This window comes from Hyperoodon ampullatus, assembly GCF_949752795.1.
Source record: "Hyperoodon ampullatus genome assembly, chromosome: 9".
Lineage (NCBI taxonomy): Eukaryota > Metazoa > Chordata > Mammalia > Artiodactyla > Ziphiidae > Hyperoodon > Hyperoodon ampullatus.
The window spans coordinates 90,611,879-90,634,576 of NC_136922.1; the positions used below are offsets into that span (position 1 = coordinate 90,611,879).

A 22,698-nucleotide genomic window follows, 5' to 3' on the forward strand; every position below is an offset into this window, starting at 1 on the left:
CAATAGAATGAAGCGTTCTGTTGTTTTATGTCATACAATTAACTTACTACCCAGCCATCAGAAAACTTGTCAACTAACTAGGTTCCCTGTAATTAATTATCTGTAGACTCTGCCTGTATGTGCCATGGTATGTACGAGTTGCCAGATGTCTGACGTCAAAACTGTTCAAGGAATCATTCCAGTGTGTTTTAGAAACTGGCTGTTGAGGAGTTGTGCTTCCACCCCCAGGTAGTTAGTTGAATGAAGAATATAACTTATACTTTTTGTTTCTTCTCTTTCTAGATGTATTGCTGTCACTGAACACTGGCCCATTGGAAAGCACTAGAGAAGCTCAGCCATCAGTATGTCCAAGTACAAACTGATTATGTTAAGACATGGAGAGGGTGCTTGGAATAAAGAGAACCGTTTTTGTAGCTGGGTGGATCAGAAACTTAACAGTGATGGACTAGAAGAAGCTCGGAACTGTGGGAAGCAACTCAAAGCGCTGAACTTCGAGTTTGATCTTGTGTTCACATCCATCCTGAACCGGTCCATCCACACAGCCTGGCTGATCCTGGAAGAGCTGGGGCAGGAGTGGGTTCCTGTGGAAAGCTCCTGGCGTCTCAATGAGCGTCACTATGGAGCCTTGATCGGTCTCAACAGGGAGCAAATGGCTTTGAATCACGGCGAGGAGCAAGTGAGGCTGTGGAGAAGGAGCTACAGTGTGACCCCACCGCCCATAGAGGAGTCCCATCCTTACTACCACGAAATCTACAACGACCGGAGATACAAAGTGTGCGACACTCCTTTGGATCAGCTGCCACGATCCGAGAGCTTAAAGGATGTTCTGGAGAGACTCCTTCCTTATTGGAATGAAAGGATTGCTCCTGAAGTATTAAGTGGTAAAACCATTCTGATATCTGCTCATGGAAATAGCAGCCGGGCACTCCTGAAACATCTGGAAGGTACCATCTTTATGCTACTACTGGGCCTTAATCTAGAAAGGAACTGGTTTCTAAGCTAATAATGCACAGTTTACGTAATAGACTTTCCTTCCCTATTACCTTTTGTCCTTTCAGTCTTTTCAGGATCCTTTCGTTCTATCAGTCAAAAATCCTGGGCCTTTCACATTCGTGTTATCTGAAGCAGTGATTCTCTAAAGTCAGCAAGCATCAGAATCACCTGGAGGGCGGGGGAGGGAGCGCTGGGACCACCACTGGTTTCTGGCCGCACCCTTGGAGTTTCTCAGTCTGTAGGCCTGGGGTGTGGCCCAGTAATTTGCATTTCTAAGGAATTTTCAGGTGGTGCTGATACTGATGCTTGGGCTTCTCCAAGTGCTTGAGAACCACTGATCTAAAAGATCCTGTGGCTTTTGTTGTAACAAGGTAAGAGGAGGCTAGGGAGGGAAGACATTTTTGTAGAAATGGTATGCAAGGTAAATTTTTTTTTCTTTTGAGTCTTTCAAGATAAGTAAAATCATATAGACTTCAGTTTTGCTCCGGTTCTTCCAACTTTAAACAATCATTGCTGTGTTTTCAGACCTAGGTTTCCTGAATAATTGTTTTGTTCCAGTCTTCTCTTTCCAGACCAGGCTTAGTCATCGACTGGGAGAAAGTTCAGGAGAAGGAAAATAAAAAGATGGCTTATTGGAGATAATTAGCAGCCTTAATTTTATTTTAACTCCTTGATGTTATGTTCTAGAAAGTACTGTGTTGTTACCTTCCTCTTAAGTAACATGAACTAAATGAACTCCTCTGAGGACTTGAGCTCACCAGTTTTGGGCACCAGTGATTGCACAGGGACACCTTCAGGGGGTTTCTCCCTGCCCTCTCTCCCTTCACTAAATAATCCCGGACGGTTGTGCATTTTGAATGATCTGCTCTGTCTGGTGTTTTCCTGTCTATGGTCACTGTCAGCAGTCAGCTCACTGGCATTAGAATGCATTTCTCCAACATTCCCTTTTCATTCTGCTTTACTTTTCTATACGAGGCTGTGAAAAATGAAAAAGTTGACCTTGCACATGAAATAAGTGAAAGTAGGTTATTGTTAACAAAATGAACTGATCTTTATAAGATTTTAATGTAAACCTTTTAGCATGTGTTTTTTTTCCCCCTAATTTTTATAACATGGCCAAGAGCCAAGTCATTACTCATATACCTGACCTCCATTCATTGTGCAGAGATCTAAAATCTACAGGCTTTATTGGCTATTTAAAACATCATTGGCCAGACATGGCACTTGCTCTGTTTGTGTATGTGTATATAGCTTATTTACTCAACTATATAAACGGTATTATTCTTCCTTGTTCAGAATAGTCATGTATTTGATTAAATATCTATATATAACGTCATCATTACTGGATTTATTATAGCACTTTATTGTTTGAAGAAGAGTTGAAGCTCCTCTTAGGACAACAACAAACTGAAATTCAGAATTTCAAAGTTTCTCCCAGAAGATGTATTCTCTGTCTCCATGCCGTTTCCTTTTTTCCAGAGATGGGACTTAGATCTCTTTGTGGCCAGATTCCCTTCCCTTAAGAAAAGGCCATCATCTCTTTCAGGATCCTCTTTTCTTCCCCATCTCAGCTAGGAAATCCTCCTTTTAAAGACAGTTTCCTGCTGGTTAGTACCATTTACCCATCTTCAGGTTTAGAGCACTAAGATTATTCTGCAGCCCTGACCATAGCATATTCTAGATACCCCCTTCCATTAGTGTGTTGATAACTTAACCATTTGTTACTGTTATTTTTGAAAGAAATAGGAAGGTTTAACAAATGGTGGTGAAGAAGACTGCCACCATTGTAGGGATGCAGGGAAAATTACCTGTCGAGGGCAAGGTAACACATAGAAAAGCTGACTGTCTATATTTGAGGGAGATTTTGAAACCATTAATAGTTTATTGAAAAACAATCAAATGGTATAGTTGCTTGGGAAAACAATCTGGCAGTTCCTTGATGGTGACACATAGAGGTACCATATGATCCAGCAGGTCCACTCCTAGGTACATACCTGTATTCATTTCCTAGTGCTACTGTAACAAAGTACCCAAAACTGGGTGGCTTAGAAAAACAGATAATTGTCTAACAGTTCTGGGAGCTGGAAGTCCTAAATCAAAGTATTGGCAGGGTCCTGCTCTCTCTAATGACTCTAGGAGAGAATCCTTTCTTGCCTCTTGTAGTTTCTGGTGTTTGCTAGAAATCTTTTTTTTTTTTTTTGGCCGCGCTGTGCAGCACGTGGGATATTAATTCCCTGACTGGTGATTGAACCTGTGCCCCCTGCAGTAGAACCACTGGACCGTGCTTAACCACTGGACTGCGAGGGAAGTCCAGAAATCTGTAACGTTCCTTGGTTTGTAGATGCATCAGTGCAACCCTCCATCTTCACTTGGTGTTCTCCCTGTGTGTCTCTTCTTCTCGTCCAAATTTTCCCATTTATAAGGACACCAATAATATTGGACTAGGGCCTACCCCAATGACCTCATTTTAACTTGATTACCTCTCTAAAGACCTGTTTCCAAGAAAGGTTACGCTCTGAGGTACTGGAGGTTAACTTCAGTATATTTTTTTGGGGGGGGGAATGCAGTTCAACTCATAACAATACCTAAGAGAAGTGAAAACATATGTCCACACAAAAACTTGTACACAAACCTTCAAAGCAGTATTACTCATAATAGCCACAGTGTGGAAGCAACCCAAATGCCCATCAACAAGTGATTAGATAAGTTAAATGCGGTATGTCCATACAATTAAATATTCTGCATTAAAAAAAAATGAAGTACTGACACATGCTGTAACATGGATGAATCTTGAAATCATGATTTCATGAAAGAAGCCAGGACTTCCCTGGTGGCGCAGTGGTTAAGAATCTGCCTGCCAATGCAGAGGACACAGGTTCGATCCCTGGTCCGGGAAGATCCCACATGCTGTGGAGCACCTAAGCCCGTGCGCCACAACTGCTGAGCCTGCGCTCTAGAGCCCGCGAGCCATGACTACGGAGCCCATGAGCCACAACTATTGAAGCCCGCACGCCCAGAGCCCGTGCTCCACAACAAGAGAAGCCACCACAATGAGAAGCCTGCACACCGTAACGAAGAGTAGCCCCCGCTCACTGCAACTAGAGAAAGCCCCGCGCACAGCAACAAGGACGCAGCGCAGCCAAAAATAAATAAATAAGTAAATAAATTTATTAAAAACAGCAAAAAAAGTCTGCCCTGTTTAAAAAAAGAAAGAAAGAAAGAAAGAAGCCAGTCACAAAGGATCATGTAGGATTATATTTGTGTAAAATCTCCAGAATAGGCAAATCTATATAGACAGAAAACAGATGATTTGTTTCCTAGGACTGGTGTGGAGGGGAAGAGGGTGGATTGAAGAGTGACTGCTAATATGTGCAGGGTTTCTTACTGGGGTGGCGAAAATGTTCTAAAGTTGATTGTGGCGATGGTTGTACAACTCTGAACATGCTAAAAGCCATTGTATACATTAAGTGGGTGAATTGTATGGTATGTGAATTATTAAAGCTGCAAAATAATTTAACCAATAAGATTTAAAGATGAAAGGATTTGACATTGGCCTAGAAAGCAATAGTTTAGGGCAAATACGTGGGAGTGACAGATAACAAAGGAGATATGCATGGATGTGGAGTATAGAATAAAGAAAAGAATTAAAACACAGCTTTGACCACGGGGCAGAAATGTATTTACAGGGATTACTGAGAAATAAGCAGGCATTTGTCCTCAGGCTTCATTTAACTTTTCTTCTGAAGGTCTTTTTTTTTTTTAAATTTGGATGTACAGAACTAAATTAACTTTCAGAGATTAATGGAATAGAAGCAACCTTAAATTATAACTCCTATCCCTATCACTATAAATAGGCTATATAGAAAATGTTTTTATTTGGGGGATAATTGATTTAAAACAGTGGTGTTCATACTGGAAGAGGTAAATTGTACAAAGAGTAGGAAGTATGTGTAGAGAAAGGTGTGAGACTGGCAGATGCCTGCAGGAGAGGAGAAGGGAGGTGAATGGGAGGGAGACAGGGAATAGAAATGGTAGGGCTGGTGGCCAGGGAGGATGGCAGACATTCAGGGAAAAAAACTGGCAGAAAAGCCAGAATATACCACTAGGCACAAGCCAGTAACTGGGGAAGCAAATGAAGTGGAGTGAGGATTGCGGTTTGTCCATAGGAATACATAAGAGTGGTTTGTAGTCTCAGCTCAGCCATCCTGGGGAGAACAACTTTGTTCCCTTTTGGCCTATAGTACCCCCTGGTGGAACTGTTGTTAAGATTCATCAAATTCTTTGATGTTGCTAAGATTCCCTGTAGTAACTTCCATGCCTCACATGGAAGAATTACTTCATGTGCCTGAAATAGACTGGACTAGATTTTAGGATCACATCATACATTAGTTGTCATCTTTTGTTATAGGGGTCCTCTAAAGGCCAATCTCCACTAATAGAATTCTCTTGCAGTGTGTACTGAAAAATAAGATCCAACTATTCTATGTCACAGCTCTAAGAATTAAGCATAAGTCACTTTCCCAAAGATCAGAAGAAATAGTGTACGTTATTTCTCCCATCATTTCTGTTAATTTAGTGAGATTTCAGCTTTAAAATTTATTGTAGACGTATATGCTCACTGGAATAAGAATACTAGCATCTGTCCCCTTTTCTTGCATGTCTAACTTTTTCTTTTTTTAATGTTTATTTTTTGTTTATTTAGTTTCCTTATTAGTCATCAATTTTATACACATCAGTGTATACATGTCAATCCCAATCTCCCAATTCAGCACACTACCACCACCCCCCGCCGCTTTCCCCCCTTGGTGTCCATACGTAGGTTCTCTACATCTGTGTCTCTATTTCTGCCCTGCAAACTGGTTCATCTGTACCATTTTTCTAGGTTCCACCTATATGCGTTAATATACGGTATTTGTTTTTCTCTTTCTGACTTACTTCACTCTGTATGACAGTCTCTAGATCCATCCACATCTCTACAAATGACCCAATTTCGTTCCTTTTTATGGCTGAGTAATATTCCATTGTATATATGTACCACATCTTCTTTATCCATTCGTCTGTTGATGGGCATTTAGGTTGCTTCCATGACCTGGCTATTGCAAATAGTGCTGCAATGAACATTGGGGTGCATGTATCTTTTTGAATTATGGTTTTCTCTGGGTATATGCCCAGTAGTGGGATTGCTGGGTCATATGGTAATTCTATTTTTAGTTCTTTAAGGAACCTCCATACTGTTCTCCATAGTGGCTGTATCAATTTACATTCCCACCAACAGTGTAAGAGGGTTCCCTTTTCTCCACACCCTCTCCAGCATTTGTTGTTTGTAGATTTTCTGATGATGGCCATTCTAACCAGTGTGAGGTGGTACCTCATTGTAGTTTTGATTTGCATTTCTCTAATAATTAGTGATGTTGAGCAGCTTTTCATGTGCTTCTTGGCCATCTGTGTGTCTTCTTTGGAGAAATGTCTATTTAGGTCTTCTGCCCATTTTTGGATTGGGTTGTTTTTTTTAATATTGAGCTGCATGAGCTGTTTATATATTTTGGAGATTAATCCTTTGTCTGATGATTCATTTGAAAATATTTTCTCCCATTCTGAGTGTTGTCTTTTGGTCTTGTTTATGGTTTCCTTTGCTGTGCAAAAGCTTTGAAGTTTCATTAGGTCCCATTTGTTTATTTTTGTTTTTATTTCCATTACTCTAGGAGGTGGATCAAAAACGATCTTGCTGTGATTTATGTCAAAGAGTGTTCTTCCTATATTTTCCTCTAAGAGTTTTATAGTGTCTGGTCTTACATTTATTTGAGATATTTCTTGTTTCTTGAGGTAGGCTTGTACAGCTGTAAACTTCCCTCTTAGAACTGCTTTTGCTGCATCCCATAGGTTTTGGATCGTCGTGTTTTCATTGTCATTTGTCTCTAGGTATTTTTTGATTTCCTCTTTGATTTCTTCAGTGATCTCTTGGTTATTTAGTAATGTATTGTTTAGCCTCCATGTATTTGTGTATTTTCTGTTTTTTTCCCTGTAATTGATTTCTAATCTCATAGCATTGTGGTCAGAAAAGATGCTTGATATGATTTCAATTTTCTTAAATTTACTGAGGCTTGATTTGTGACCCAAGATGTGATCTATCCTGGAAAATGTTCCGTGCACACTTGAGAAGAAAGTGTAATCTGCTGTTTTTGGATGGAATGTCCTATAAATATCAATTAAATCTATCTGGCCTATTGTGTCATTTAAAGGTTCTGTTTCCTTATTTATTTTCATTTTGGATGATCTGTCCATTGGTGTAAGTGAGGTGTTAAAGTCCCCCACTATTATTGTGTTACTGTCAATTTCCTCTTTTACAGCTGTTAGCAGTTGCCTTATGTATTGAGGTGCTCCTATGTTGGGTGCATATATATTTATAATTGTTTTATATTCTTCTTGGATTGATCCCTTGATCATTATGTAGTGTCCTTCCTTGTCTCTTGTAGCATTCTTTATTTTAAAATCTATTTTATCTGATATGAGTATTGCTACTCCAGCTTTCTTTTGATTTCCTTTTGCATGGAATATCTTTTTCCATCCCCTCACTTTCAGTCTGTATGTGTCCCTAGGTCTGAAGTGGGTCTCTTGTAGACAGCATATATATGGGTCTTGTTTTTGCATCCATTCAGCAAGCCTGTGTCTTTTGGTTGGAGCATTTAATCCATTCACGTTTAAGGTAATTATTGATATGTATGTTCCTATGACCATTTTCTTAATTGTTTTGGGTTTGTTTCTGTAGGTCCTTTTCTTCTCTTGTGTTTCCCACTTAGAGGAGTTCCTTTAGCATTTGTTGTAGAGCTGGTTTGGTGGTGCCAAATTCTCTTAGCTTTGCTTGTCTGTAAAGCTTTTGATTTCTCCATCGAATCTGAATGAGATCCTTGCCAGGTAGAGTAATCTTGGTTGTAGGTTCTTCCGTTTCATCACTTTAAGTATATCATGCCACTCCCTTCTGGCTTGTAGAGTTTCTGCTGAGAAATCAGCTGTTAACCTTATGGGGGTTCCCTTGTATGTTATTTGTTGTTTTTCCCTTGATGCTTTCAATAATTTTTCTTTGTCTTTAATTTTTGCCAGTTTGATTACTATGTGTCTGGGCATGTTTCTCCTTGGGTTTATCCTGTATGGGACTCTCTGCACTTCCTTGACTTAGGTTGCTATTTCCTTTCCCATGTTAGGGAAGTTTTCAACTATAATTTCTTCAAATATTTTCTTGGGTCCTTTCTCTCTGTCTTCTCCTTCTGGGACCCCTATAATGCGAATGTTGTTGCATTTAATGTTGTCCCAGAGGTCTCTTAGGCTGTCTTCATTTCTTTTCATTCTTTTTTCTTTAGTCTGTTCCGCAGCAGTGAATTCCACCGTTCTGTCTTCCAGGTCATTTATCTGTTCTTCTGCCTCAGTTATTGTGCTATTGATTCCTTCTATTGTATTTTTCATTTCAGTTATTGTATTGTTCATCTCTGTTTGTTTGTTCTTTAATTCTTCTAGGTCTTTGTTCAACATTTCTTGCACCTTCTCGATCTTTGCCTCCATTCTTTTTCCAAGGTCCTGGATCATCTTCATTATCGCTATTCTGAATTCTTTTTCTGGAAGATTGCCTATCTCCATTTCATTTAGTTGTTTCTCTGGGGTTTTATATTGTTCCTTCATCTGGAACATAGCCCTCTGCCTTTTCATCTTGTCTATCTCTCTGTGAATGTGGTTTTTGTTCCACAGGCTGCAGGATTTTAGTTCTTCTTGCTTCTGCTCACATGTCTAACTTTCAGGAGTTCATGTATGAAGGCTTCCTGTGGTACTTGACAAATTCTCAACCTAAAAGAAAACATCCTATTGAATTTGGATACTGACTTTCCAAGACTCCAAATATTAAGTGAATCTCCCTTACTTTAAGGGGAAAATATAGATTTTTGTCTTATAGGAAAGATTACTGGCTAATTTATTTGTGTGTATTTGTTTATTGTGTTTAAAAATGTCATAAAATGTAACATCTTAATTGCCAATTTATTTTTATAGTGAATTTATATGACTATACACCCCCCTATTTTCTGGTTAATACCTGTTATCCCATTGCAATTATTAACAGCATCTCCTTTCACTTTCAAAAGTGCCCAGCTTGGAGGATTATATGGTCACGTTATAAGAAAGTTAGTTTTCATCTGTATTAAGAATGAATCTTTGAAATGGGTGTGACCAGATTGCATATTCCCTATAAATATGAAAGTTGCTATATTCTTTGCATTGATCACAAAAGTAAAAATGCATGTGGTTGTGGACTGATCTGATTCCTAGTCATGTTTTCTAGATATGTTTATGTAAGATTCTCCCATATAAACAGGATCTTTCAAGGAAGTGGGCAATTTTCCCCCATATTGTCCTTAAAATGCTTGATAGACTTCAAACATCTTACTTTCTGCTAGGGAGGAGTGTGGTAACTGATAGAATCAATGACAGCATACTGTCCTATCATAAAAATACTTTATTGTAACTTTGAAGTAGGAAGAATGATGACCCAGTCACATAGCTAATTAAGAAATTGGTCTACCCTGAAGTCTCCAAGTGCCTTAAGATCTTTGACTAAGAGTATACTAGTGTTACTCATTTACTCTAGATTGTATGTACCTCAACAGTGGAGAGTGTTGTTAGTTCCTTAGATGTTATTTTGTTTCTCAAATATTTGGTGCTATGATTTTACCCTATAGTCAGTCAAGTCCTGCCTGACACTTCTCCCATTTGTGGGAAAGAAGACAGATGCTGTTGAAGGAAAATGAAACCCAGACAGACCTCAGATGGCTTAGCCATGATCACGATAAATAGTTGGAGTCATGAACTCCACCTAAACCCAGTTCACTGAGTCTCCACACACAATTACCGCCTGGACTATTTTGTTTTAAATTTTTTCTAAAAAGTAGCCCTTCTGTTGATCTATTCTGTTTGGAATAGTATGTTGTGAGAAGCTGAGTCAAGAGTATCTTTGGCAAGTAAACCATAAAAAGGTAATTTCATGCAACTAATTGAGTCTTACATTATTATTGCTGTTACCTTAACATTGTGGTCTGTGAATGACACTCCCTAGTATAGCTATACCAGGTGGCCCTTTTTTGAGTGCACACTGTGTGCTAAATGCACTTCTAGGCATTTTACATATGTATCTTGTTTCTTGTAGGAACTAGAACAAGTCTCTGAACTCACTGGAAAGCTATGGTTCAATATTTTTACTTTGTTCAATACTTTGTTTTACTCTGCTATTTAATGTAGCTAAGTCATGTTTTTAAATTTTCATTTGAGCAATTATTGACTGTTTGCATTTTATTTTGTTTTGTTTTTTAGATTCCACATATGAGATCGTACAGTATTTGCCTTTCTCTGATTTCACTTAGCATAATACCCTCTAGATCCATCCATGTTGTCACAAATGGCAAGCTTTCTTTTTTTTTTTTTTTTTGCTGTATGCAGGCCTCTCACTGTTGTGGCCTCTCCTGTTGCGGGGCACAGGCTCCGGACACGCAGGCTCAGCGGCCATGGCTCACGGGCCCAGCCGCTCCGCGGCATGTGGGATCTTCCCAGACCAGGGCACGAACCCGTGTGCCCTGCATCAGCAGGCAGACTCTCAACCACTGCGCCACCAGGGAAGCCCAAGCTTTCTTTATTTTTAATGGCTGAGTAATATTGTATATATGCACCACATCTTCTTTATCCATTCATCAATGAACACTTAGGTTGCTTCCATATCTTGGCTATTATAAATAATGCTGCAATGAACATTGGTGTGTGTGTATCTTTTTGAAAAAAAAAAAATTTTTTTTCTTGGCCGTGCCATATGGCTTGTGGGACCTTAGTTCCCTGACCAGGGACCGAACCTGCGCCCTCGGCAGTGAAAGTGCAGAGTCCTAACCAGTGGACCACCAGGGAATTCCATGTATCTTTTTGAATTAGTGTTTTTGTTTTCTTTGGATAAATATCCAGAAGTGAAATTGCTAGATAATATGGTAGTTCTATTTTTAATTTTTTGAAGAACCTCCATACTGCTTTCTATAACGGCTGCACCAATTTACAATCCTACCAGCATTGCACAGGGTTCCCTTTTCTGCACATTCTTGCCAGCAGTTGTTATTTGTTGTCTTTTTGATGATAGCCATTCTGACAGGTGTGAGGTGATATATCATTGTGGTTTTAATTTGCATTTCCCTGATGATTAGTACTGTTGAGCATCTTTTTTATGTGTCTGTTGGCCATCTGTATTTCCTCTTTGGAAAATGTCTATTCAGGTCCTCTGCACATTTTTTAATCAGGTTGTTTGGTTTTTTGATGTTGAGGTATATTAGTTCCTTGTATATTTTGGATATGAACCCCTTATCAGATATATCGTTTGCAAATATGTTCTCCTATCCAGAATGCTGCCTTTTGGTTTGTTTATAGCTTCCTTGTCTGTGTCAAAGCTTTTTAGTTTGGTGTAGTCCCATGGAATGCTTTACTTTTAACTTGATAGTAGTTCTTAATCCCTTCAAAAGAAAGAAGACTTAAAACAGACATATGAAATATTATATAGTGAGAAAATTCCAGCTTAAGGGACTGCTTTACTGATTTGTGGCAGCATAAACAATTGCCTAACAAGTCCAGATTACAGCAGGGCCCACCTCTCACCAAGCACCACCACGAACACTCCTAACCCAGGCTTAGTGTCTAACCAACACCCTGTTCCTTAGCACTCCAGACAGGAGTGTGTTTCTTTCTCTGCGGTTGGCGTAGTCACTTCCTGTTTGTTTCCTGCTGGCCCACATTGAAGGAGAAGCCAGGTACTGAACTGAAGCACTGGATGTAGTCTGCATCTTGCCAGCAGAAGTGGATTGTTTAGTCTGGGTTCAAGAAAGGACTAGGCAGGGCTTCCCTGGTGGCGCAGTGGTTGAGAGTCTGCCTGCCGATGCAGGGTACACGGGTTCGTGCCCCGGTCCGGGAAGATCCCACATGCCACAGAGCGGCTAGGCCCGTGAGCCATGGCCGCTGAGCCTGTGTGTCCGGAGCCTGTGCTCCGCAACGGGAGAGGCCACAACAGTGAGAGGCCCACGTACCGGAAAAAAAAGAAAGGACTAGGCAGTTTCAAGTTTGGAGTAAGAGTGGCATGCAAGACAGACTTGACCCCTGAAGAATTGTGTACAGCTGCACATATAACAAGGCAAGAAGTGACAAGGTGAAATTAGAGACTCGAGGGAAGGTCAGCTGGGACTTGCTGTGGGGCTGGGGACTGACCAGTCAGTCACCTTTGGCATTTTGTAGTGGGATATTTTCAGAAGTAGCAGTCAGGCCTCTCTTCTGTGAAGCAAATGCTTATCTAGTGGTGTGGCTAAGCATTCTCTTATTATAAGTATAATTGATTTATAGAAACCTTCATTTTTAAAAGTTGTAGGCCACTTAACTATAAAATTAGATGTAGAATGGATTCTTCTCTCTGCCTTATTCTAAATTAGAGGCCGTTATACTGTCATCATGTTACATGATTCAAATAACCCATTTCCAGTTGTTCCCCAGCCAATCTTTAAGTTGTACATGGATAGCATTCAAACCTAAAAGAATTATAATTAAAAATAGGTAAGCCATATATGAAATTCAGAATCTCTTCTGTCAGCTCTTATTTTGTCAATAGAAGAATACGGTACTCTTATCACAGATCACCCATCAGTGGGGTTTGGACTGTGACTAACTCAATTGGGAAAGGGAAGCGGGGCCTGGATCGAACCTCACAGCTGAATGACTTGATCGGAGCTGTTTTCCTCTCTCTCTGTCATCCTCAACAATAAGCATTATGGAATTGGGGTTTCCTCTTGTCCTGTAACAGACGTCTCCCTGAACATCTTTCCTCCTGTTTCCTGATATTCAAAGATTTTGAGCACACAGTGTGGAGAAAACCAAATAAAATATATAGAAGACAAATTTAATTTGACTTTTTTTCTTAATAAGGTAATAAAGGAAACACAATCTTTAACCAAGGCGTTAACAGTAAAGGACTAGATTTAATTTGAAAGCTCAGAGAGTTCAGATTCATTCATTTCAGCTATGTGCCAAGGGTCCATTAAGTCAGGTACTATACTATTCTTGGTACAGGGATACAGTACCTAGAATTGGACATACAAAGTCCTTACTTTTGAGGAGCATACATCTCCCTTTTGATTTCCTTCTGAAACTTAGCTGGTACTGTACCTCCGAGAAAGTCCTCAGAGTGCTTTCACATATAGGCTTTAAGCATTAGAGTTTCTAGTTAACATTTTATTCCTAATAGCCTTTATTTGTAAGAAGTAGATTCATATAATACATATAGTTGTAATATTGGATCATAAAGCTAAATCATTTCGGGATCCTAGCAGCAACACATGATAGAATTCCTTACAGTGCAACAAACATTTACTAAAGTCTTGCAGCATGTAAGGCACTGTTTTGAGAGCATGGGTGACACCAGGATGTATAAAACATGGTCCCTTATAATCCCGGTGGGAGAAGTGAGCATTTGCTCAGTGACTTCTAACAGAAGGCGAGTGGGAGTGCTGTATATATGTGCAGTGATCTTAATTACTGTCTGTGGTTCCTGTTCCTGCTACAGTGACTCAGGGGAGTCATCGAAGGTACAGATTTGACTTTCTGAAGTTAGTCCTGTATGCAGAAAATGAAGTTGTTTGAATTTCCTCCTATTTTGGCTTTGAGCTACTCCTTTGACTTACCACCAAACTTTCATTATTTCTTACTTAAAATATCCCAGTCATTTAAATGAATAGCAGTTAATTCCCAGATGCTCCTACATGAAGATTCAAGAATTAAAGACAATGGTTGGGGGTTGGTGAAGGGGCAGTGATAGAGATGCGTTGATGCAGGATTAGATGTTTCCCTTCAGATCGTTCTTGGATGCTGTATAAAACAATCTAAGCCATTATTAGAGGATGTGATATCTGGCCATGCGTTTTAACTTTCATATGATGTTCCAGTTAATGAATTTGTAATACGATATTACATAATATAGTATTGATTCAGTTTGGTTTAATCCAATGCAGATGCATTTTTCTAGCCTTAGGAATCCTGCTTGCTTAACTCTCTTAGGACAAAGAATGTGGCTTATGCCAAAACTGAGTAATGAGTAATGGCTTCATTGTGGTTTTTCCTCATTTGCTATTTTAAAAAGCCAGTCACTTAAGTCTCATTGACTGATTATTAACCAGTCTAAGTATTTTAAATATTTGGAAGTAATTAGTCTGCTGTGTGAATGGCTTGAGTAGTCATTAAAGTGGAATGTCAACTTTATTTATTGGAAACATTTCTATTTTTGTTGAGCCCTCCTTTCTTTATAAGTGAAACATTATAGTTCTCGTGGCCTTTGTTAGTTGGCTCTTCCATTTGGTCCCACACAAAAGTGGGTTTTTATCTAAGCCATAGGCATGAGCTTGAGAGTGATGCTCTTAAAGAAAGGGCTTGTTAGACCTGGTTAGATCTGAGGCCATGGTCAGATGAGTTCCATGTGTGCTCCTCGCCCCCTGCCAAAGACCCAGAACTTTTTTCTGAGGTCACAGACTGCAAACCCTCAACCTGGCCCATCGTGATCCCAGTGTGTTAGCTATTTCAAGGGGGTCAGACCAATCTGTTGATCCCTTTACTAGTCTTGAGAACATGAGAACACTTGGTGCTGGTGTCCAGTTAGCACCCAGCCCTTCACAAGGGCAGAGCATGAACACACACATTCTCCTCTCTCCTTATGCTGTGGTGGAAATAGCCATAGACAAGTCAGACGACCAGAGTTGAAGTCCTGGAATTTGGGAATTTTAAAAAAAGGTCCAATTTTACTACCTTAACAGTCTGGTGACTCGAAGAGTTTTATTTGACTTCTCTGGATCTGTTCAGTAGTTTTTTTTTTTTTTTTTTTTTTTTTTTTTTTTTTTTGGCATTACGTGGGCTTCTCACTGCTGTGGCCTCTCCCGTTGTGGAGCACAGGCTCTGGACGCGCAGGCCCAGCAGCCATGGCTCACGGGCCTAGCCGCTCCGCGGCATGTGGGATCCTCCCGGACCGGGGCACGAACCCGCGTCCCCTGCATCGGCAGGCGGACTCTCAACCACTGCGCCACCAGGGAAGCCCTGTTCAGTAGTTTTTTAAACAGCTTTCTTGAGGTATAATTCACATGACATACAGTTCACCCATTTAAAGTGTACAGTTCAGTGGCTTTTCACAGAGCTGTATTTTCACAGAGTTGTATATTCACAGAGTTACCCATCTATCACCACAGTCAATTTCAGAACATTTTCATTACCCTCAAAAGAAACTCCATACCTAGCTATTACTGCCCAGTCCTCCCATTCCCTCTGGCCCTAAGCAACCCCAGATCTATTTATGTCACTATAGATTTGCCTATTCTGGATATTTCATATAAATGGACTCATAAAATATGTACTCTGTGACTGGCTGCTTTCACTTAGCATAATGTTTTCAGGGGTTGTCAATGTTTAGGTTGCATCAGCACTTTCTCCTTTTTATTGCCAAATATTCCATTGCATGGATCTACCACATTTAATTTACCCATTCATCAGTTGATGGACATTTAGACTGTTTCCATCTTCTGTCTGTTATGAATAATGCTGCTGTGAGGGTTCGTGTACAGGTTTTTGTGTGAACGTGTATTTTCATTTCTCTTGGGTATATATACCTAGGAGTGAAATTGCAGGGTCCCATGGTAATTCTGTGCTTACCTGTTTGAGGAATTGCCAGACAGTTATCCAAAGATTCCACAGGATTTTATACTCTTAATTTTACAGTGTATTAGGATTTCAGTTTCTCTATATCCTTAGTGGTCACCTGGCTCTAAACCACGTACTGTTGCATTCCGCTCTGGCTATCTCCAGTGGATGCGGGTGGCAGCTACTATGCGTCCAGCTGACAGATCTGACCTGAGAGAGCCTGAGGGCTTTTAGAATCCAAGGCAGTCATCTCCCAGCTAAACAGCTGGCTGTCTGGTCTGAATTTATCTGTTCTTGCCAGCTTTAGTTTGGGATGGTAATCTTGTGTAGGGTTGCAGTGTGGGGATGGGGGCTTGGCAGGGCAAAGTAGTGTTTTACTAGCCAACCCTTTAAATCTTCTACCTAGAAGAGAATTCGTAGTATAGAAAGAAGAAACACTTGTTGGGCTATACTTTCTCATGTATGTTCTCTTTTAAGTCCATTCCTCCTGCCCCACAGGGTTTGTAATAGTGGTAGAGAAGAGTGTGTGTTTCATAGTTTAATTAGACAGAGGCAGTGGAGGCCCAGAGAGGTTACTCGCCTGAAGTTATATATTATACTAGTTAGTATTTGGAAGGGGACTAGCAAAGGAGGAGATGGGATGTGTACTTAGATTAGACCCTGACTTCCAAGTTACGATCCTTTCCATTGTTTCATAGCTGTTTGAGTGTACAGCTTGTGCATAAGAGTTCTTAGGCAGCTCTTCTGGACCTAGAAATGAAATTCTAATAAAGAACCACCCCAGCGGTTGAGATCCAGTGCTATGATTCTGTGACTGGTGCTCATAGTTAATGACCAAAGTTAAACTGACACAGTGCATTGATAACTAACTGCTACTAACTTATTCTGCCATTCTCACCTTCCAAGATGGACCCTTGCACTCCCCTCAGAACTTGCTCTACCCTGGGTCCTTTCTATTAATAAAGAACAGAAGCATATGGTTAGAATTTAGAAGTCTATATAATAAAGGTGTGTTTTTAAAGTAGATAATTTGAATACTTTCAGTCACCTTTTAATTAGCTTAACTCCATCTTTTTAGGTCTCCTCTCCTCTTTGCCCATTTTGAACTCAGAGAGACTTGAAAGACATTGTGCACTAGTTACAGACACCTGGGTTTAAATCCAGGCTTTGCTGTTTACTGCCTGTGTGACCTTGAGTTGTTTGCTTAACCTCTGTGTGTCAGAAATTGTTACATGGAAAAATAATGGTGCATATTTTCCTAGGATTGCAACGGTGATTAAATAAGTTAATACACATAAAGTGCTTAGAAGAGTACCTGGCATGTGGAATGTACTCAGTACATGTTAGCTGTTTATTGTTTTTTAAAAACAGTCATAATAATAGAAACCTTATCATGACCACTGCTGCTACCACCCTTGCTACAACTCCAGCTCTTCTGGTCAAAATTGAACAACCTATGATTCAGGTTATCTATTTATTAAAAAAAATTTTGTGGGAGCACACTATATAGCATGTGGGATCTTAGCTCCCCGACCAGGGATCGAACCTGGGCCCTTGGCAGTGAGAGCGTGGAGTCCTAACCACCGGACCACCAGAGAATTCCCTGATTCAGGCTATTTAAAAAAGAACTGAGGGAATTGCCTGGTGGTCCAGTGGTTAGGACTCCACACTTTCACTGCCTCGGGCGTGGGTTCAATCCCTGGTCAGGGAACTAAGATCCCGCAGGACACGCAGCATGCTGAAAATAAGTAAGTAAGTAAGTAAGTAAATAAATAAATAAATAAAATTTTTTTTAAAATAAGAAAAGAATTGAAGGTGATTTGTCAATTACACATATCTTGCTCTCCTAGCAGTTGGGCTGTTAAGGGACAGCAGGAGAATGAGACCTGTTTACAAGGCATGTCGATCAACCTTCTTTTGATTCCTCTTGATTGTGTTTCCTGAGCACCTAGGGGAGGGTTCCTCCTTGACTGGGTCTAGCCCAGGACATCCCATGCTCACTCAGTGTTGGAAAACCAGCCACTTTCTAATCAATTGAACTAGATTTTGAGGTTAATTTTAGCCAGCCTGGGGACAACATATAAAAGGGAAAAAAGTGGAAAACCCCCCGAGTTCACTTTCAGATTTTTCAACATTGATTTCTGTGGAAAACCAGTAACACACATGTGAGCATGGAGAGAATAATTTTCATTTCTTTAAGATTTAGATAGGAAACAACCAGGAACAATTTGCCCCAAAAGGTATTTACTGTCCCAAGATTTAATGTAATTTGAATTTCTGTCTTAGGTTTTTTTTTAAAAAAAAAAACAAAACTTCTGAGGGACTTCCTTGGTGGTGCAGTGTATAAGACTCTGTGCTCCCAATGTAGGGGGCCCAGGGTTTGATCCCTGGTCAGGGAACTAGATCCCACATGCTGCAACTAAGAGTTCGCATGCCGCAACTAAGGAGCCCGCCTGCCGCAACCGAGACCTGGCACAACCAAATAAATAAGTAAGTAAATAAATAAAACTTGTGGGACGCCCTTGGCTTCCAGCAACTATAGCTGGAATCCTCACAGTACCTGGTGTGGTTCCAAACATGCACTTAATATGGGACTAAGTGAATGTGTAGTTAAGTAAGTAAACACAGCTCCCTCCTGGGTTGTCTTTAACGCCTTGCTCCTCCCTCTCTTAATCTCCAGGTATCTCAGATGAAGACATTATCAACATTACTCTTCCTACTGGAGTCCCCATTCTCCTGGAACTGGACGAGAACCTGCATGCCGTTGGACCTCACCAGTTCCTGGGCGACCAAGAGGCTATCCAAGCAGCCATTAAGAAAGTAGAGGATCAAGGAAAAGTGAAACGCGCTGACAAATAAAATCTTTCCCACGTGCTAGCTAGGGATAACTGCAGAAGGAGTGGTATGCGGTGTGTCATGGGTGCTGATCTCGCTTTTTTTTTTTTTCTCCCCTGCTGATTTTTCCTGATTTTCCCAGATCTAGGCTGTGGGGTAGAGTTTGTATAAGTAACTAGGTAACTTATGTTGGCCCAGATAAAGGCTTTAGGATGCCTGAGTGCTAATGTCATAAGCCTTATGCGTTAGCCCCTGCCAGCCCCATTTGAATTAGTCACTAAGTTAGTCACCAGTGGGGCTTAATCAATGTCATAAGTTTCCGAGATGGGGGAGCAACAAGTGGAGGTCAAGTTCAAGGTATTCCTCATTCAATAAATCAGTATAGAGTGACCACTGACAGGCACTACTTACTCCAATAAGTAGTTCACATTTATATTTACTGAGACTTTCTAGGATAATAAAGGGTGTTAGATAACACACTATACTTAAGTATTTATTATTAGTCTTTTCCTCTAGGGAGAGGGATGCTTTGATAGGTTAAGACCAGAGGCCCATTAAATGGGAGAGTCACAGATGGATTCCTCCAAGACAGCCAACAACAAACACCAAGGCCCTCTGCCTCATGACATTTGGTGGAATTCCTCTCTGGCTGCTAGAATTAGCAGCATATAGACAGCTATAGCTGTTTGTGTTCTCTTTTTGTTTTATTTTTGTTTTTTAAACTTTAATTTTGGGGTCTTTAAAATTAATTTAAAAATAAGTTCTGTGACTGAAAATGGTACCATCCCAAGAATTTCCATATGATTCATAAATATTAAGTATAGGCTGCTGAATTATTCTCTGCTCTTCCTATAACACAAAGAGTTGTACTTATTTCAACACATAGACATGGCTAATTCTCTAAAAATTGAAGGTCGGGTCGGGGGAAGGTAGAATATAGTGGGTGTAATTTTATTCACTTGAACAGGGGAAATGGTATATTTGCACTTGTCACATACATTTGTTCTTTATCTGCTGAGGGCAAAACATTATGGTACGTAGTCTATAGTATTCAGGGTAGGCCACAGACAGAATTGACTGCTTATCGATCTTAATGATGTAGGATGTTTTTAGATGCTGGAGATAGGTAAGTGATCATTTCTTTAAGCTACGGCCTTATTTCAGAGCAAGTGACATGTATTTCAGTGATAAAGTCATGTAAACAATTTACAACTATAAAAGCTGTTACAGATATCACCAGTTTTTCATGGTTTTCCATTGGTGGATTGGTTTATTTGTATCCATTTTATAGTAAAACTGTCATTAGAAGGAAACTAATTCTAAAACCCTTGCTACTGCTTGGTCTCTACTGATCCTTAAATCAAGACTTAGAGCATCAGCTGATGAAGATGGCTGAAAAGAAGAAATGAACCTGGTTTGCTCACAGCTGGCTGCATCTGTGATGCATAAGGACATGGAATGTGGATGCTTGACGTTCCTGACCAACTACTGGCTTTTCTGCCATAGTCCTTCTTTTCACAGTTCTGTTGCCTAACTAAATAACACTGTTTATAATTCAGAGATCAGGGCCAAGAATACAACTACCAGATCTTCCTAGAATTCCAAACCTATGGCTAAGCTTCAACTCAGACCATTTTTGAACAGCTTCATCTCTGGAATTGGCGTCTGAATTTTCCAGCCCAAGAAGTGACCATGTCTTAACACACCTCAAGAACCTAGAGTTGGATTCTTCCCTTGTCCTACATCTAGATATCCACCTCCAGTGGACACCTGGCAGCATGATGTGCTCCTGCACACAGAGCTGTGCTCATACCCAGTCACTTTGGAATCTTAAAGACTTCCTAAGAGAGGGATAATTTTTGCTGACACTTTCTGGTACGATTTGGTTTTTGAGATCTTGGCTGAAATAAGAGATATTTATGAAAACTTGATGTAAAATTATTTTTAACGACTCCAGCACTTCAACCTTGAGACCACCTAGTGACCTAGTGAATCTGTTTTCTTTGCATGGCTTACAAGGGATCCAGAATTTTTGATGTAGGTATCTTGAAATCTGCCTAACCTGCATCCTCATCTTGGCATCCTTCTGTACCACGTTGAGGTGGGATAAAAAATGGGGATTTTTTTAAATTTAAAAAATGATAGACAGCTTATCCAGAAATTTGGTCCTTGGAGAGGGCAGCCCATCCTGCTACCATGTTGGGCTTGCCCTGGAGCCAGTTAGACACGTCTCTTTTGCCCAGGCTGTAATGATTGTTTCATGCAGGTCCAGTGTGGTAAGATAAGAGCCATAGCAAGATGCTACTCCTAGAGTTTTAATTTTTAAATATCTCAGGTGAGTAGTGTATCCCAGTACACTCAGACTTTGTTTTTCTGAAAGAACAGAAATTCTGCCTCAGGAAATGGAAGTTCTTGCATCATCCAGTGCTAATTTGAGCACTGAATTAACAAAGCATCCTCGGTTAGAGTACATAATGTCATGTATGTTTCCTTGATAAGGTGTACGAGGCAAATTTCTTAACGTGATCTGGCTAATTCCAAGCTCAGCCAGATTCTTTTGCTCCAGATTTGCAGACTATTTCTCATCTTGGGTCATGACCACTTTTATTAAAATGCAGTTCCTCCATGTGCACATTAATGGCAGTGGTTATTTGTCTTCTGGCCTGGGAAGCCTCCCCAGGCTCTATAGGTTTGTTGTGAAAATGCTTTTTTTTGGTCAGTGTGTGAGCTGGTTAAAGCCAATCCCCAGCAGACAGCAGTTGGCCAACTTGGTGGCCAGAAGCAGAAATCCTCCTGATCATGATGACAGTCTCAGGAAAGAGAAGTCAGAGGTCATGTACATTTCCCCCCATTCCTACTATGTAGTTACAGTTTTTTATTTTTCTAGCTCCTTTGTGTTTATGACAAAATGAGGTAGGGGAACCAGCTTTACTAGACAGAAGATTCATCATCCCCAGCATCATTTTTTTAATTTATTTTTATGCTTTTACATAAAGTGGCAAGCCTCTTTTCAAAGTTCAACTTTCCTCTTACCTGGAAAGTCTTTCATATGTTCAGATTGCCTCAACATTGCAGACCCTGATTGTTTCTCTTGTTTTTGTCTTCTGCATGGTTGGATTTTGCAAGTTTGGGGCTCACTTATGTAACACTATTCGTTGTATTAAATCATGCCTGGCCTCTCAAAAGATCTGGCTGTGGCAGATGCCATGTTATACTGTAGCCTGATGGTTTCCACATCGGTCTGTGAGGGGACTTTGATCCCAAGGGGAATATGAAACATCCATACTATAAAAATATTTTAATCATACAATCTCCCTCTAGTGACAAAGCTATTTGGCAAAATGATAGGCAGAATTTAAGTCAATCTTTTTCCACAATTGGTGAAGTTTTATTTATTGGAGGATAATCTAGCTATGTAGACTAGCCTTTAAAGACATGATTCTTAAGTCCAAAAAAAAATGAAAGTTCCTTAGAGAATTTTTTTAAAGATAAGCTAGATTGCCATCAATACTTCTATTTTCACATAATAGAGCCACATCTTATTTGCCGTTTATTTGAGTTGGGGCTAGCCATTTAAGCTTACGCTTACTCTGATTTGACAGGAATATATTTTTTAAAATCTTTTTATTTATAAAAAATTTTAAACATCCACAAAAGCTGAGAGTATAAATAACACAAAGAGCACTCACCCATCAGCCACTATCACCTCATTAACCATTATGTGTATCTTCTCACACTGTCCACTGGATTGCTTTGAAACAAATGCCAAACATCAAACAGGATAAATTTTGAAAAGGAAAACACCTCAAATAGTCTTCAGCCAATTAAAGCAGAAGCCACAGTAATCTGTTCTAAATTTGTCCTCGTTGGTCCTCTCAAGAAACAGCCATTGCTAAGTTGTCCAATTCGAGTCCTATAGGTGCATTATCTCTTGTTGCTGTTTAAAGAGCTGTTAGTCTGTTCTGTGTGACTTCTGCGGGATAATTTGGGATGATATGGTACCGCTGATGTTAAATTCAAGTGTTTAAAGATGAAAATGTTCCTGAGACTGTTTGTAGGATGTAATTCTGAATCTCATAGATTTAAAAAATTGAACAAATTTGTTGATGTCATTGTAAATTAGGTTACAATGGGAGAAGGGAGATA

At 40.0% G+C, this 22,698-nt stretch overlaps 1 protein-coding gene across 2 annotated transcripts; it reads left to right on the forward strand.

The window, feature by feature from the left end:
* Nucleotides 1-343: 343 nt before the first annotated feature.
* Nucleotides 344-18,576, forward strand: BPGM (bisphosphoglycerate mutase; the record flags this gene model as incomplete). Of its 2 annotated transcripts, none has more annotated exons than XM_079711679.1 (2): nt 344-944; nt 18,398-18,576. In XM_079711679.1, 2 exons carry the CDS (start codon nt 344-346, stop codon nt 18,574-18,576), a joined length of 780 nt encoding a protein of 259 aa, XP_079567805.1. The 2 variants fall into 2 exon arrangements, with proteins under 2 accessions (XP_079567805.1, XP_079567806.1); XM_079711680.1 differs by having other exon boundaries at nt 344-676; nt 18,398-18,541.
* Nucleotides 18,577-22,698: the final 4,122 nt, after the last annotated feature.